Below are 15,392 nucleotides of genomic sequence, written 5' to 3'. Positions count from 1 at the left end.
TCGGTTTTCAAGACAACTTGCTTGTTCCACTGGGTGAGCCGCTATCTGCTGTAGGTGCCCTAAAGTGCACTGTTATATATATGCACATTAGGGTGGTCTTTGGAGAGTTGTGGGAGTTTTTCAAATGCCTAAAGAACATACGCACATCCCTGTTTTTTTCCTGATGCCCCACCTTCCTGCAATTGTTTATACTCTCATGGTTATTGGCACTAACCCATGAAGAGACTATGAGTCCATACTAATTATTAGCCCTTGGTGTTACTATCACAGAACTCTGATGGACAGATAAGAAGAGGTATCATATCATTTAACAGCACAACAGCAAGACTTTTGTTCCATGAATATCGCAACTCTGCACAGTGGGACACTGAAATCAGGACCAAGTCTTCTTCCAGTCTTCTGTCCAACAAGAGTGCTGTTTCTGATACAGATGCCCTGCTGATGGCAGTAGAGGGAAGGTCATAAGGTCACCGAAATTGCCAGGTTGCATCCTCTGACTAACATGAATGTCAAAAAAATAGGAATTTTTGCAACCATTTCCAGTGTTACAACATTGAAGTCCGGATGGTAGCACTAGAGAAAAGGTCATGAAGTCACTCAAGTATTATTATCTACCCAGCGTTAATGTTAACCAATGTTAACCAAATTTCATGGCAATGATAATGAAGTTTTTGACACATTTTTGTGTGTCTGTGTAGGTGCTCAGTTGTCCGTAGCGTTGCATAGAGGACAACTGACTTCTTTAAGATTCTTGAAGACGCTTTATTTCTCATTCAAGAAGCCTCTTTTGATCATCCTAATAATCCATCCTAATGACCGTCACTCACTCCTCGACTCAGGTGACTCCAACTCTAACAACACTCATCACTAAATATCAAGTGCTATCGATGACCTGGATAACATCTCCACACAGGTTGAATACCTGGGTTAAATATCAGTCTCTCACACCTCAAGATTCAAGAAGATTCAATAGATTCTAGGATGAGAAGTAGTGTCATCAAGAATCTAAAACTGCCAGTTGACCTTGATCACAGTCTACGTGGATTAGTGCACAAGATTAGCATTTTAAATTGTTATAATAACAAATTCAAGGTTTACGTAAAGCAGTGCATACCTCTGTCTAGTACGCCATCACATGGCCATGTGCCATCAATAACGGTTTATGAAATCGCTCTACAAGGTCAAACGGGGTTAATCCTTTGTGAAAACACAGCACAATGCCTTGCCCATTAGGACATAAAGTACCAGAAGTAAATACACAGACCCTACATCAGTATGTCGCCTGATATTTTGTTTCAGCGGGAGATCCAGTATAAAAAAAAAAAAAAAAAAAAAAAAAACAGTTTGATGAGACATCTGTAACCAAATATAGAAATAATCAAGACAGATTGTACACAAAAGAACATCTTTATTCAACGCCACTAGGTCAGCATTCATCAAATATAACCTTTTACAAATTTAACTGGCATGTTCTTTTAACTAAATGATGAAAACTAATTGCTAGACATATTACAGGCAAATATAAATTAACCAGCAGTGTTATTTAATGCATACCTAGCGATTTAATACTAAAATCAACACATGCATTTATGTTAATGTAATTCCCAGTTTCTATTATCATATGAAAATAAGTATGGGAACTACAATTCAACAATAAATAAACATAAAATGGCACATAAAACCTGACAAGGATAATCGTTAGATCCTTAAAACTTCATACATTTTTTATTCCTCCAACAACAAAATGTAAAATGTGATAGATGTAATATGCAATTACTCTGAAATCGTATTTTGGGAAGTGAAAGTGACTGTGTAGTCACAGACACAGTAAGTCTGCAAGCAAATGAGTAATACAGACTTGATCCTCTATGCAGGATGTGATTCAGTGCCAGTCTAGTGTCAAGCCCCATAACGCTCCTTGACCTATTAACCTCTCATCTCCATCCCGTACCGCTGTGACCACATCAGGGAAGCAAAGAAAACTCATAAAAATATCATTCTGCTGATGCCGAGAGTTTTCACACTTTTACTGCTTCCAGACGAGCGTTTGATGGAGAATATGGGCTTCCTCTTCTCCACATCTCCTATTCCATGTCTTCTCCTGTTGTTGATTGTGGCACGCACAAACGCCAAGCAAGTCCAACAGTGCAGCAATTTCCCACTCAGAATGCCAACTGTGCCAGACCTGAGGAAACACATCATGGCATTGTCCTTGTAAGTGAATGCACCAGGTATACTGCAAAATTAATAATTTGGCATCACAATGGCCGGGATGGATAAGAAGACAATTTGAAAGAATATGAGTAAAGCAGGGGAAGTGGCAGTGCCGCGGCCTGGTGGTTGGAGAAACATTCCTGGGACTGTCCATTGATGTGTCCATTAAAGGCAAATTCCACTCTACCACACATTGTTTAAAAAACATGTACAGCTGATTTGCACTGCGTCTCTGGTGCCATTTTGTTACTTTAAGGTATAATTCAAACACGAGGCACATAGAATGGAGCTGAATGGGAGAAAGAAGTGAGCTCTCCCTCATCTACGCTGGATTTATCCCAGTGGTCTGTTTGTTTAACACCGCTGCGAGCCACTGAGTCGACAAAGAAGCCCTTGCTCTTTTATTTTCAGGGGTTGGCATTGAAATCTGACCACATGTTCTAGACCACTTTTTTTTTTCTTATTCCTTTCCCTCCTGTCACTCCACTGGAGCTTAGCTAATCCTATCTCTCACTTCTGGATAGTTTTAGCTGCAGAAAAACAAAAGTACAACATCAAACAACAAAACAGCACCAGTAACACAACACAAATCACCAATCCAAGGTGAATGTGTGTTAGGCTGGAGTTTTCCTTTAATAGCAATGTGTCTGGTGAATGTGCCTTTGAGCATAACAAGGAACTTCTCACTCACTCCACTGGCTAAATGCCTGAAATGTAACTGAAACCTAATTGTCCTTTACCCAGTTTGAGCTTATCCTTGATGGCCCAGCAGATGCTGTAGTGCTGAAGGAGCTGCTGCAACAGCTCCTTCTCATCCAGGAACTCCAGCCGCTCAATTCTGGAAGAAATAAAGAAAAGGTAATGATAAAAACTGAAACTGTAAACACAAAACATACAAGATCTACATGACTGGGCCTGCTTTAACTGAAACTGCTGACAGGAGGAAACTGTGAGGCTGTTTACATGAGTGTTTTCTTTTTTTAAAAAGGGGGCAATAAGTAAGATTTACCTCACAGCAAAAAAAAATACCATGATATATAAATATGGGGGCTGCATAGGGTTATTGATAAATACATATAAATAAACATTTATTTCACCAAGTACTTTGTTTTCTGTTTTTTTTTTTTTTTTTTTTTTTTTTAACTCACTCTCTGTCCTGTGCACATGACAAAGCACTGTATTTATTACAGTATTCTGCATGGTGATGTATTGTCCCTTCATGAGACATTTCTGTTGGGATTAATGTCATTAATGTCCATTGTGAAATGTCCAAATGTTCTTTTAACATATAAGTTCAAAATATTTCATGATAAAGCAACACTAAGTAAAGAAATGATTGCTCAGGTGAGAAGGCAGGGTGAGGTATAAAGTGTATAACAAAATATGTGATTTTTTGTACCATCAGAAAGTTTCGAGTTGGTTTGGTTTGGTTTTATGTGAAATGCTTTTTACTGCTGGCCCAAATAAGCTTTGTGAAGACAGCTCATGAATGTTGTTACCTTGTCACATCGTCCTGAGGAAGAACACTGTAGACTGTCATCATGTCCAGAGCATCAGCATGCTCCCATCCTGCCTTCAGAAACCGCTCTTTCTGAAACCACACATACACGTCTGGTTATACCAAAAAACAATACAGGCTTGAACAAGACCTTGAGAAACAGAGCTCCACATCAGTACTTTTGGGTGGGTTACAGTTTGACACTGACGTGACACCAGGTAAATACAGTGTCAGCTGGTTTGGGACCTGTCAGTCACACCAGTGATGTTTCACCAAGTCCTGTTAGTCATGTTCTTCCTGTGCGCTCGCACTTATCTAGAAATGACGCTGAAGGAAAACCCCGCAGCATTTTGAGAGCATCTTCCTTCCTTAATTTTATGTATCTGCTGTTGAAACAGGATATTGAAAAGGGTCATAACACAGGGAGGGATCATACAAAAGTTTAAATCAATAAGATATCTGCTGGGGTGAGAGAGGCTGTTCATCTAATAGGAGTGGTGAAAAGGCAGGATTGTTAAAAAACATGTGATGTGCGACGGCATGGAATTTTCATTCATGCTTACTTGTACACCATGTGGTGGCCATTAAAGTTACACCATTTTACAGAGGTACAAGGAGTTTTATGTAAAATACAGAACAAATAAATGTATTTTTCCTGTATTTTACTATTTGGCCCAGTTAGAGGAATACTTAAAGAAAAAAGAAAAAAAAAGTTGTTTTTAGGAGATCTTCCTATACCTTCAGCGGTGCGTGGATCACTGTGATAGATGAAAGGATAAATGTGTTCAGTGGTTACAGTTCCACCATCTAACTTCTCCTAATATGGCTAATTTTTTTTCTTAATTCCAAGACATACATTACAAATCCACATGATATACTATGTAAATAAGACACCGTCAGAGTTGCTGTAAGTTTTATGTTTTCACTTTGGTGGAGCAAGGCTAATGATGCCCATAGAGTTAAAGTTATTATACGAGGCTACCACAAAATAAACTCAACCACTGGACCTTGTTAAGGCTGAGTCCTGATCACAGCACCCTGGGTTCAAATCTGACCTCAGGCCATTTGCTGCAAGTCATCCCATCTCTCCCCCCTGTCTGTCCTGTTTCTCTCTCTACTGTGACTGTCAAATAAAGCAGAAATGCCAAAAAAATAATCTTAAAAACAACAACAGAAAAAAAAAAAAATTCTCCAGTGTTTTGGGCAAAATACCATTTTTTCTGACTTTTTCTGACAGGATGTTTGACCATTTTCACCTCTGTAGTCCAATGGTTTCCTTTAAGTAGCATTTCATGTTACAGTGCAGTAAGTACAGAAGTGAAAATGGTATCGAACATCTTCTCTTGGTCTGGGTAAGTTGGAGAAAGGGTATTTTGCCCAAAACACTGGAATATTCCTTTAAAAAAGTCATTTTTAATTTCGTTGTGACCTGTCTTTCATTTCTGGGTTCTCTGCATTGTATTTTCTTTCTCTTCCCATTTGGCGAAATATAGGCAACATAATGTCATGTTGTGATACCTCTAGCAAAGCCACAATTGGATCTGGAGGTATAAAGTTTTTCAAATATCTCAAGCATCAGGCTTTAGTCTCAAAAAAGCAAGAATATCTCTCCAGTTTTATCTGATGTTTATCCATCATACCGGGAGCAATACATTATAGAGGAGGGAGATACTCATTTCTCTACCAACAGTAGCTTCAATAGACCAGAAAGCAATGCAGCTCAACTGTGATCGTAAACACACCTGAATGACCACACTCTCATGCCACTCATGACCCTATACACCCACCACCGACTCATCAAAGTTCAATGCCTATTCCCTGAGGGTTGCTGAAAGGCATTCTGGGAAATGTAGGAAACCACTAACTAAAGTTAAAGTCGACGAGGCAAGCTGAGGCATGGTGGAAAGGCCAGCAAAGTAAGTTACCACACTTAAGGTTGTTTTATGGTTATGAGACGTGTTGACAGGCATCTTCCCAAAAAGTGTCAGACTTCACTGAAACATTTATGTTCAAATGAAGCATTGAAAGACGTCTCTGGCACAAGCTGTCATCTCCATGGTAACAAGCTCGACACTTTGCCGTTTTGGAAAGATGGCTGCTGGCCTCTAGGATATGTTTGATTTGGCACAGGACGAGGAAATTTTTAAATTGCTTTTACAGCGAAGGCGGAGGTGGAGGAGAAAAAGTGTTTCTTCAGTTTACTCCTACGAGGTTTTATTTTTTATTTTTTCCGTCTTTGAAGTCCCCCTGATGAGTCGTACAGGTGTGAACAAATAATAATGGTGATAATGATGATATTATCAGTCACACAGCCGTTTCCATGTCCATAGCAACAATGGAACTCTGGTTGGGAGTCTAAGTACATTCAAACCAATGAAAAAGGAAGACAATCAATAATGTTGTCTGAGACCTTGTAAAGTTTCAACAAGTACCGTCAGATGGAACATTTTTCTGACTTTCTGATGTAATTTTGGTCGTCGACACTGTCAACAGAGATGTCATACCACCACAAAACTTCTTAACCCTAACCTGAGGCCTGTACCATAAAGCTGGATTTCGGCTTAGCGAGCTAACTTCAGGCTTAACCCTGGCTTTTCTGTACCATAAAGGTGGCTTACTTTTTATCGGGCTACGTTGCCATGGTAACGTATGCTTAACACCTAACCTGCTCCGGAGCAGGTTAAGTTCAGGATAAGAGCTCAGCAGGTAGAAAAGCCCCACCTACTGACCAATCAGCTCTCTTGGAAAATGGCCAGCCCATTTTCCCTTTCTTCTTCTTTTATAAAATTAAAATTAATACATTTTACAATTCTTCTTGTAGGCTATTTTTTTTTTTTTTTTTTTTTTACTCATGACTGCACTGTCCAACCAAAAATTGATCTTGTAGACTGATGTAGCCTAATGATTTTTTTTTTTTTTTTTTTTTTTTTTTTAATGTTTATGAAAATAAATTAGGGGAATTTAATTCAGAGGGTTAAATAAAAGTTTGATAAAATACACGCCAGCCTCTGGGCTCCTTTAGGTTTCCATTAGTTTGCTCATATTTAGTATTTAGGGGGTCTGCCCTGAAAAGTCCACATGGGAGTTGATGCTAAATGTTTTACTGTCTTTAAGTGACAGTGAAATAATATTTTAACCAGCAGAATAATCACGAGGCGTCAGATGCTTTATAAAATGAAATATCAGAATCGGTTGAATCAAAGTGACGATTCTGACGAAACTCAAACTGAAGGCAGCGGTCCAGCGAGGGTCGACCCTCACTGTGAGAGAGAGCCAGTTCCTCTGCAGAAGTGTGTGGTTGAGTGGGAGACACATTCATTTAGTGTAGTCAGATCGACTCTTGCCGTCATGATGGGGAAGTCAGATTATAATCCCATTAATTTACGCATTGACACAGTCGGCGATTTTTTGCCAGCATTCCTTGCGGCTCTTGGCAGCTGCAACTGAGTTGCTTTTTGCCTGGATTATTGATTTATATTCCTCGTATTTATTAATGATTATTGTCTACTCCTCGGTTGTGACGTATGCGGCTCGGGTAGATTTTTCCATGTCTGCGATTGGTCGCATGCAGCAAACTCCGCCCTTTTTATGTGAGCGCGCACAGATCTAGATTGGAAAAGCCTGGGTTGAATTAGCGAGTTGATAGCCGGCTTTATGGTACCGAAAATCCTGAGTGCTGATGTCTCGTTAAGTGAAGCCAGATAAGTAAGGGAAAGCCCGACTATGTTAATCCAGCTTTATGGTACAGGCCTCTGGTGACATCTGCAGTGTAAAAACAACAACCAGAACCCACTACAGCTAAAGAGGGTTTTAATGATGATGCGGTGGTTGTTGAGTGGCGACTGAACCCTGGAGGTTTACCTGTGAGTCCAGAGACTGGCAGGCCTCGACTCCTGCCAGGTTGCACTGGCGACGTTGCAGGTTCTCGACCATCACCTGACCGAAGCGGTCTGACATGTTCACCTGGACACAAATCAGGATGCAAGGACTGAAACTTTATTTTTACTTTTGCACTTTGCAAAATCGAGGATTGATTCAAGTAAGGACCGTTTGGATGTTTTGGAAGCTGACAAAAACTGTAGAATTATTTACGAGCAAGTCAAGCCGGTGATGAGAACCACGCATACACAACTATTAAATTTGGTGCTTATTTTATCATTTTTTGTCAGCTGCGTCTACAAGGTACTCACTTTATTGCAATTTTACAGTGTAGCTTTAGGAAAGGTCAGGTTACAGTATTACAAAGCCCACACATGCACATGTTCTCATACACCTCTTCATGTAGGTTTCAGTTTCTGTTAGACTGTCCTGGACTGGAAATGACAATCTTCATACAAGTGCAACAAATCGTGAGTAATCAAAATATTTCACAAATAATGAAGCTTGCTGATGCTGTCTGTATGCATTACCATGGATGTGACTTACTGAAATTTTACAAAAACAAAGGAAATACTATAGTGTACCGTCCACAGCCAATCTTCTGAACAATACAAAAACAGATACCCAAAGAAGATACACTTCAAAATAGAAAAATTGAATTTAACTAATCTAAATTCCAGATACTTCCCACAATGCTGACATGGTATAGAAGCCAGTGACTGTGTTTTGCCGCGTTATCAGAGGTCATTTTTTTTGTTACCTGTTCATAGTTGATGAACATGGCGGTGTGAAAGGTGTCTGCTGCCCAGTGCACCAGCCTGGAGGACTGAGAGGGCGTCATGTAGACGAGCACGCACTCTGTCACGAGTAATGTGGGCAATCTGGAGTGGAAAACAGAACAACAACATGATTTGAAGAGAGCACCAAAAATGCGGAAGGATTTGCCTTTAAAAGGGACAACATGTATTAATTTATTTGCTCAAATGTATAAATGGCACAGATTTTGAGCTCTGACAGCCAAAATTCCTTGTTTCCTCTGGCTGTTGCTTGATCTCATACTATTTGTTGGTCCTTTACACATTTCGAACCCCATGTGCAAGCCGAACTTGTGTTGTCAAGCAAGTCAATAAAGATGCACAACCTTCTTATCAAAAATGCTTGGAGCCAAATTTCTGGCATTCATAGATTTTGAGATACAGAGCTTTTGCCCACCTGAACTTTTGGTATCAGAGGTCAATCAGTTGACGCAGAAAAATCTAGATAGCATAAGAGTTGCATAAGATGCTCTCCACCCCTCTCGTCAGGGCAGTTTTGTATAACTGGAAATGAGTTCTCCAGTTGTCCGCATGTTGTTTGATTGGGCTAATAATTGGGGGCTGGCCTCTTGCTGTGTCTGCTGATAGGCTCAACAAGGTTTGATGGTGTTACGTGACTCTATTCGGAAGTTATATGCCTTTTAGTGAGAAGCCATGCCTAGCCGCTACCACGCCCACATTTGGCCAATTTGTGTGAAAAGGTAATCAGTTCTTCCTTGCCCTATGACCAAACTTTCCACAAAGTTTCAAGTTCTTCCACTGATAACTTTTGGAGATATCCTGCGACCAGACAAACAGAGAATGAAGCAAAAACATTTCGACCAATCAGTAATACTTGCTGAGAATCTTTCATAAATACAGATAAATTTACAATATAATCAAATTTTCAATGTGCTCAAGTGATCCCAAAGCTTGTTATGTCATCCATTATATTCAAGCAGGAAGCTGTATAGCTAAATGTTTTGCCCATGAGCTATAGTGTCGGTGGGCAGAGCACAAAGGAAGCAAAGACCCTCGCTCTTTAAACAATGAGGATCCTGAATCCTGATTGAATTGTCAAATGGCACCAAGCCAGGGAATATAGGCGGATTTTCCACATCTTTAACAATATATCAAAGGAAGTGTAGCTGTGTTGACCGAGAGATGGTAAAATAATGGAAAACTGGAGCCTTTCCCAGGGCCGTGATAGCTGTCATTACATGGAACCACACACAGCCTCAGGCTTCGGTATGCCTATAAATGTGAGATATGAGATGAGGAAGAGTGTGCTGCCAAGCTCAGATATCCCCGCCATACTAAACATCCTAAAGTATATAAAAAATAAAAAAAATAAAAAAATAAAAAACCAAACATCATGTAAAGGAAAACAGCTGTGCTCCTTGGTTCCAGTGCCTCTATAAATCAGACGTAACACTTTATATTTTAGCTTACATTTGCATTGCCTGCATCCTAGGCATTCATATATAGAGAGAGCACGGCTTCAATTTCTAGGTTCCTGGAGAGGCACAAGGACAATAAATAAAAATAAATAAATAAATAAAAGGAGTGGTAGAAGGTATTTTTTTTTCTCCAGACAAATGACATAAAAAAAAAAAAAAAAAAATTGAGAGCCTCATGTTATAAAGTTCTGCTACCTTCCCAACGTACATCATCTGCTTGGCATATTTTTGGATGACTAGACAGGATGGGTATGGAACCAATTATTTTTTTGGGTCATGATAGTTTAAGAGTTAGATGAAGCACATCACATACTCTGGGTTGAGCTGGAACTTCTTCAGTTTTTCATCCAAATTCGAGATGTCTCGGAGGTCGGCTCCGACGATGCAGTAGCGGTCTGAGTCAAGGCTGTGGCCATCTGAACAAACACATACACACACACACACACACACATACACAAATAAAAAAAATAAAAAGATGGTGGGAAAGATACAAAAAGGATCATATGAGGTCTTTTTCAAGAAATGAAGAGCATCTGTAAATAAATTAGACATGTTTTTATTCATTACCTAGTAGTAAGGAGTCTGTGGAGTGGGTTTCGATGAGGGGTTTTGACAGGGGTGGTTTTGTCCTGGCACAGAAAGACAATAACATCATTACAGTTACCTGCAATATAAGTCTAAACCTAGAATACAAGTAGGGCATTCATATACACATCACTATTCCCTTAATTTATTCTGTCTCTACTCCAGACAACATAATACCCATTTTAGCAGAACCATCACAGAGGTCTCATCAAGAGCTTACAGGAAGCCAAGTTATTTATGATTGGAATATGATGATGGTTATGAAAAGCTTAGCCACATAAATAGGGCTAAACAATTTATCTAAATATTATCAAAATTGCTAGCCTATGTTCAAGTGCAGTATCCCAGTCTCAGCTACAGCAAAACCCATATCATCGTCATTTTAATTGTTTTTTTTTTTTCAATGAAAAAAATCATTCCCACTAAAATCATGGATCATATCACAATAGCAATATCTGTGAAAAATTATTTCAATGTATTTTTTAGGTGGATCATTCAGCCTTGCATGTAAATACCCTTAATGCTCCCTTAACACTTTCATACAACAGCAGTCAATGTTGAGTGGTTGGTTCCCTTAGTGAAGGACTCTGTCTCCCTCAACAGGACAATATCCTACATTACAGTACTGAAGCCACAAACCATGAAAATACAAAATACATTTGAGTACCCCTCCCGCTGCCCTAACCATATGTTTAAAATGGTCAGTTATGGGAACACAGTCAGTAGTTAAGATAATTGATGCATTAACTGTAAAAGAACATAGCATCTTCATTACAAATGGGTGACATTATCATGAGCCGTCTTAAAACATTAGAAAGTTATAATAATTTCAAGGAAAACCTTTTTTCCATCCTCTTTACACAGCAAGGAGCTCCTAATCAGATCACCCACTCTATAGGGGGAACTTGTACTGTTTCAAGTTTACATCATGTGTTGTTCTTGAGATTTTGTGTTCAACAGACAAACAGATGTCACCATGATGACAAAGTCCAGCATGCACCATGGAGGATGGAATATTGAAAGAGAATAGGTGATTTGCCTTACTTTATATTGTGTATTTTCCTGGCCACAACAGTTGGGAAGTCCACTTCAAAGTATTTCCTGGGCATGAGGTTTTCATCCTGTCAAACAGACACACACAATGAAAATATGTTTCTTGCAGACAGGTAAAGTTTACTCTTTTGCAGCCTGACAATCAAAATCTCTACTAGAGAAATCATGGGGCAGATCAAAGCTGGTGTGATGCTTTTTTTACACCAACGAACCACGTTGCATTGTTGTGTACCTTTAGTCTCCAGAACGTGGTGTCCAGTCCGGCACCCAGGCTGATCACCTGGCAGTCACACTCTGTTTTCCTAATGAATGCATCGAGCAGGTGGTTCATGCCTTGAACACGGGCGTAGTAACCTGTCAGAGGAGAGAAGGTGACAGAGAGATCAGCTACTGAAACACAAGGCAGACATAAAAGGTGAAAGAAGAGCAGCAGGGGCCAAACATGGGTCTGTGTAAGTGTTGGCAAACACTGTGGTTTGTGTCTCTGTAGGAATTTACTGCTGATGGCTTTATTGCTGACACACTGTAAGCACAGCGTTGAGTGCTGGCTCTATAAAATAATCATGCAAATGATCACTATCCATCACAGACTAAGCTCATACAATACTGATACTAATACTGGCTTATGATGATTCCCATTCTCTTCCTCCATTTGAAAACAGATCAACTGATGAGTAAAGAAAAAAAAATGCAATAACATATAAAAAGGAAAGTATGACTTACCTCTGTTGATCTCAGGAGCCTTGCGTTCCCCCACCGATCTCACAAAGTACTGGACATAAGGATCTTTCCAGTAGCCTTTACTGGTTGCAAACCTAAAAGACAAGAAAGACAAGGAGAAGAAATGTGTTTCAAAAATGATTTGGTGGTAATGATTTATTGCTGATCACATTTAATTTCCATTCCGTATGTGCACAAATAAACTCCCAAATAATGCCATAACAGTGTGCTGATATTCTGGCACAGTAGCACAGTGAGCTCTGACATGCAGCAACGTGCAGGCTGTTGCATTTACCTTTTGCATATGGATGCATCGTCACAGGTTGCTCTCACTGCTTCGTCGGCAGTATCCGTGTCTGTAAAAGGTTGCCGAGCTGCCATCAACGAGCTTGGTGCTTACCTTAGCTGGTTTACATTAAAAATGATCACTAGTGTACCGCTCCAGCCCCGTCCACCTGCTCTGCACTGGTTAGCCACTAGCTAAACTTGACAGGTGAACCTATAAAACTAAAGAGAAGCAACGCAATTTAACAGTGGGCTAAACCTGGCCACTACATCAACTACGTGCAACCAATGAAACAAGTGCTACATGGATATATGCAGTATCTTCTTTGCCTTTTGCTATTACGTTACAAATGAATAGCAGCTCTGCTAATAACAACTTGCACGATGAAGCTAGCAGCTGCGACCCCGCCTCTTCCGCTTTGGCCGGACGTGCAAACTCTGTCCCGGCATGCACCTTTTTGTGTTTATACTAGAGTCAGGCAGATTAGCTTTGCATTCGTTGATTTGCAAAAAAAAACTTTTCCAGTGTAAAATGTCTAAAAAAGAGCTGATTGAGTCGCTGAGGGCTTTTGTTAACGAGCGATTAAATGCGGCGGCCAGGGAGATTTGCGGTGCGGTAGAAAAAACAATAGAAGAGTATGAGGAGCCCAAGGAGCAGGGGCAAAATGAGATGCTACAACTCGTCATTAAACCTGGCTTTAAAATAGGAATAGAAGGTATGATGGGTATTTTCAACACAGACACATCATACATGCCCAGTTGGTTTGTCAATGGCTGCAGCTTTACTCCAGTTGACTAGTTTATCTTGTTTATTTGCCCCCTCACTCCTCAGATTCCCTCCTGGTGAATGAAGACAAGGATGCAACACTCCTTCAGCAACAGCAGAGGCCAGAGGTACCACAGGTTAAAGAGGAGGAGGAGCAAATCCCAACCAGTCAAGGGTTACAGCAGTTAACCGATGATATTGTGATTTTTACAGTTTCTCCCTCCCTGAGTGTGAAAAGTGAACACGATCTGGACTTCGCTTCAAACCTTAACCAAAACGTGGAAAATGGAGGGAAAGTGAGCGTGCTGCAGGTGAACCCTGAGAAATCTGATGAAACGATAAAAGTGGAACTTGGAGAGGAGGATAGCGAAGACACGCAGCTCGCAGCTGATTGCCAGCCCGTCTCCTGTGTAGTCTCTGAAGATGAGAGTGAGGGCAGTGAGGAGCCTGAGAGTGAAACAGAGAGTAATGACAAATCACAGTCAGACTCTGAGGAGCTGCAAAAGGATTTAGATGGAGGAAAAATACAAAAAAGGTGCAGGAGATCTATGAAGTCCTATGAGGACAATGAAGAATCAGAGTCAGATTTTGAGACTTTGGAATCAAAAAGATCAAAGCGATCTGTGGAAACCTATGCAGAAGGTGAAGACTCAGAGTCAGATGTTGACACTTCAGAGTTGAACAATGCTGTAACGGCGGATAGTGCCAAAAGATCAATGAAGTCTCATGTGAAATCAGTCCGCCAAAGTCACTCTGATCCCTGTACTTGTAAACTGTGTGGGAAATCTTTCAGCTATAAGGCCAATCTCATTAAGCATGCATCGTGCCATGCAGAAAACCAGGAGTTCCTTTGTGGCATTTGTGGGATGCGTCTGGATTCCACTGAAAATTTGAAGTGCCACTTAGAGAGTCACATAAAAGAGACAAAGACGTGTCCTACTTGCGGAAAGATCTTCGAAAGGGAAGCTTTACTGAAAGTTCACATGAGGATTCACTCGGGAGAAAAGCCGTACAGCTGCAAGGACTGTGGCAGGGGATTCTACAAGTCCTCAGCTCTCAATAGCCACATGAGGATCCACACAGGCGAGAAGCCGTACAAGTGCAACATGTGCCTCGAGAAATTTACCCACAGGACAACCTGCATTCGGCACATCATGGCGGTTCACACAGATAAGATGTACAGCTGCAGAGACTGTGGAAAGGAATTCAGTGACCAGAGAAAGTTGAACTCGCACATGAAAGCTCACAGGGGCATGAAACCATACAGCTGTGACTTTTGTGGCAAAGAATTCAAATACGTGGGAAATTTGGACATTCACAAGAAAGTCCACACAGCAGATACTTCATACATCTGTGATCTGTGCGGCAGGGGTTTCTCTCAGTCCAAAGGCCTTCAGCAGCACTTGAAAGCTCACACTGGCCAGAAACCATACCTTTGCTGTGTTTGCAACAAAGGATTCATCAGCAGCGAGAACTTGGACACGCACATGAGAATCCACACAGAGGAGAAACTGTACAAGTGCAATTTTTGCCCAAAAAGATTTATCAGCCAGACGAACTGTAATATGCACATGAAGTTTCACAGAGAGACTTCATGACAATGTGACTCTGGGCAACTGAAATCAATATGATAATCATTTTATAAAAAAAAAAAAAAAAATCACATTGATATAAATCACAGTTTATGTTTACAAAACCACCTGCTAATCAAAGTGATGTCCATTCCAGTGAACTGCATGGAAGCATTAAACATGATGACAAACAGAGCTCTTAAGATCTTCATATTTCATTTTGACAGTGTTTGAATAAAATGCATTGCTTTTATAATATCATCATGTCATCATAATCACCATCATATAATTTAACTGAAAGATGATACATGATAATACTGAATGTTAAAATTATATTTGTACCAGGGTGGGGGAATTGGCCCAGGCCACCTGTCCAAGTATCATGAGCCACTTATACAGGGTTAAAAGATGTTATAAGGTTTTGAGTTTGGATCTGACTTTATGCTTTGAGTGGTTAAAAAAAAAAAAAAAAAAAAACATTCTCACTCTTCCTCATTGTCACTTGTCTTACAGAGTTATAATGCATTTGGCTCTTCAAGGGACAGAAACCTGTTGGTCATTCTTTTT

At 40.2% G+C, this 15,392-nt stretch overlaps 2 protein-coding genes across 2 annotated transcripts; one reads left to right on the top strand and one right to left on the bottom strand.

Annotated features, from left to right (window-relative positions):
- Positions 1 to 1,388: 1,388 nt before the first annotated feature.
- lcmt1 (leucine carboxyl methyltransferase 1) lies at positions 1,389 to 12,935 on the bottom strand. Its single transcript, XM_030077131.1, has 11 exons — positions 12,499 to 12,935; positions 12,207 to 12,298; positions 11,716 to 11,837; positions 11,475 to 11,551; positions 10,413 to 10,474; positions 10,159 to 10,261; positions 8,352 to 8,472; positions 7,574 to 7,675; positions 3,714 to 3,805; positions 2,955 to 3,052; positions 1,389 to 2,185 (listed from the first exon to the last, which is right to left on the bottom strand). Exons 1-11 carry the CDS (start codon positions 12,582 to 12,584, stop codon positions 2,163 to 2,165), a joined length of 978 nt encoding a protein of 325 aa, XP_029932991.1. The 5' UTR covers positions 12,585 to 12,935; the 3' UTR covers positions 1,389 to 2,162.
- On the top strand, positions 12,903 to 15,317 carry LOC115377422 (zinc finger protein 235-like). Its single transcript, XM_030077129.1, has 2 exons — positions 12,903 to 13,204; positions 13,321 to 15,317. Exons 1-2 carry the CDS (start codon positions 12,937 to 12,939, stop codon positions 14,850 to 14,852), a joined length of 1,800 nt encoding a protein of 599 aa, XP_029932989.1. The 5' UTR covers positions 12,903 to 12,936; the 3' UTR covers positions 14,853 to 15,317.
- The last annotated feature ends 75 nt before the right edge of the window (positions 15,318 to 15,392 follow it).

The sequence above is a fragment of the Myripristis murdjan genome, chromosome 19 (assembly GCF_902150065.1).
Source record: "Myripristis murdjan chromosome 19, fMyrMur1.1, whole genome shotgun sequence".
NCBI lineage: Eukaryota > Metazoa > Chordata > Actinopteri > Holocentriformes > Holocentridae > Myripristis > Myripristis murdjan.
The sequence above is the reverse complement of the archived record's forward strand: the minus strand, read 5'-3'. Positions and strand labels throughout refer to the sequence as shown.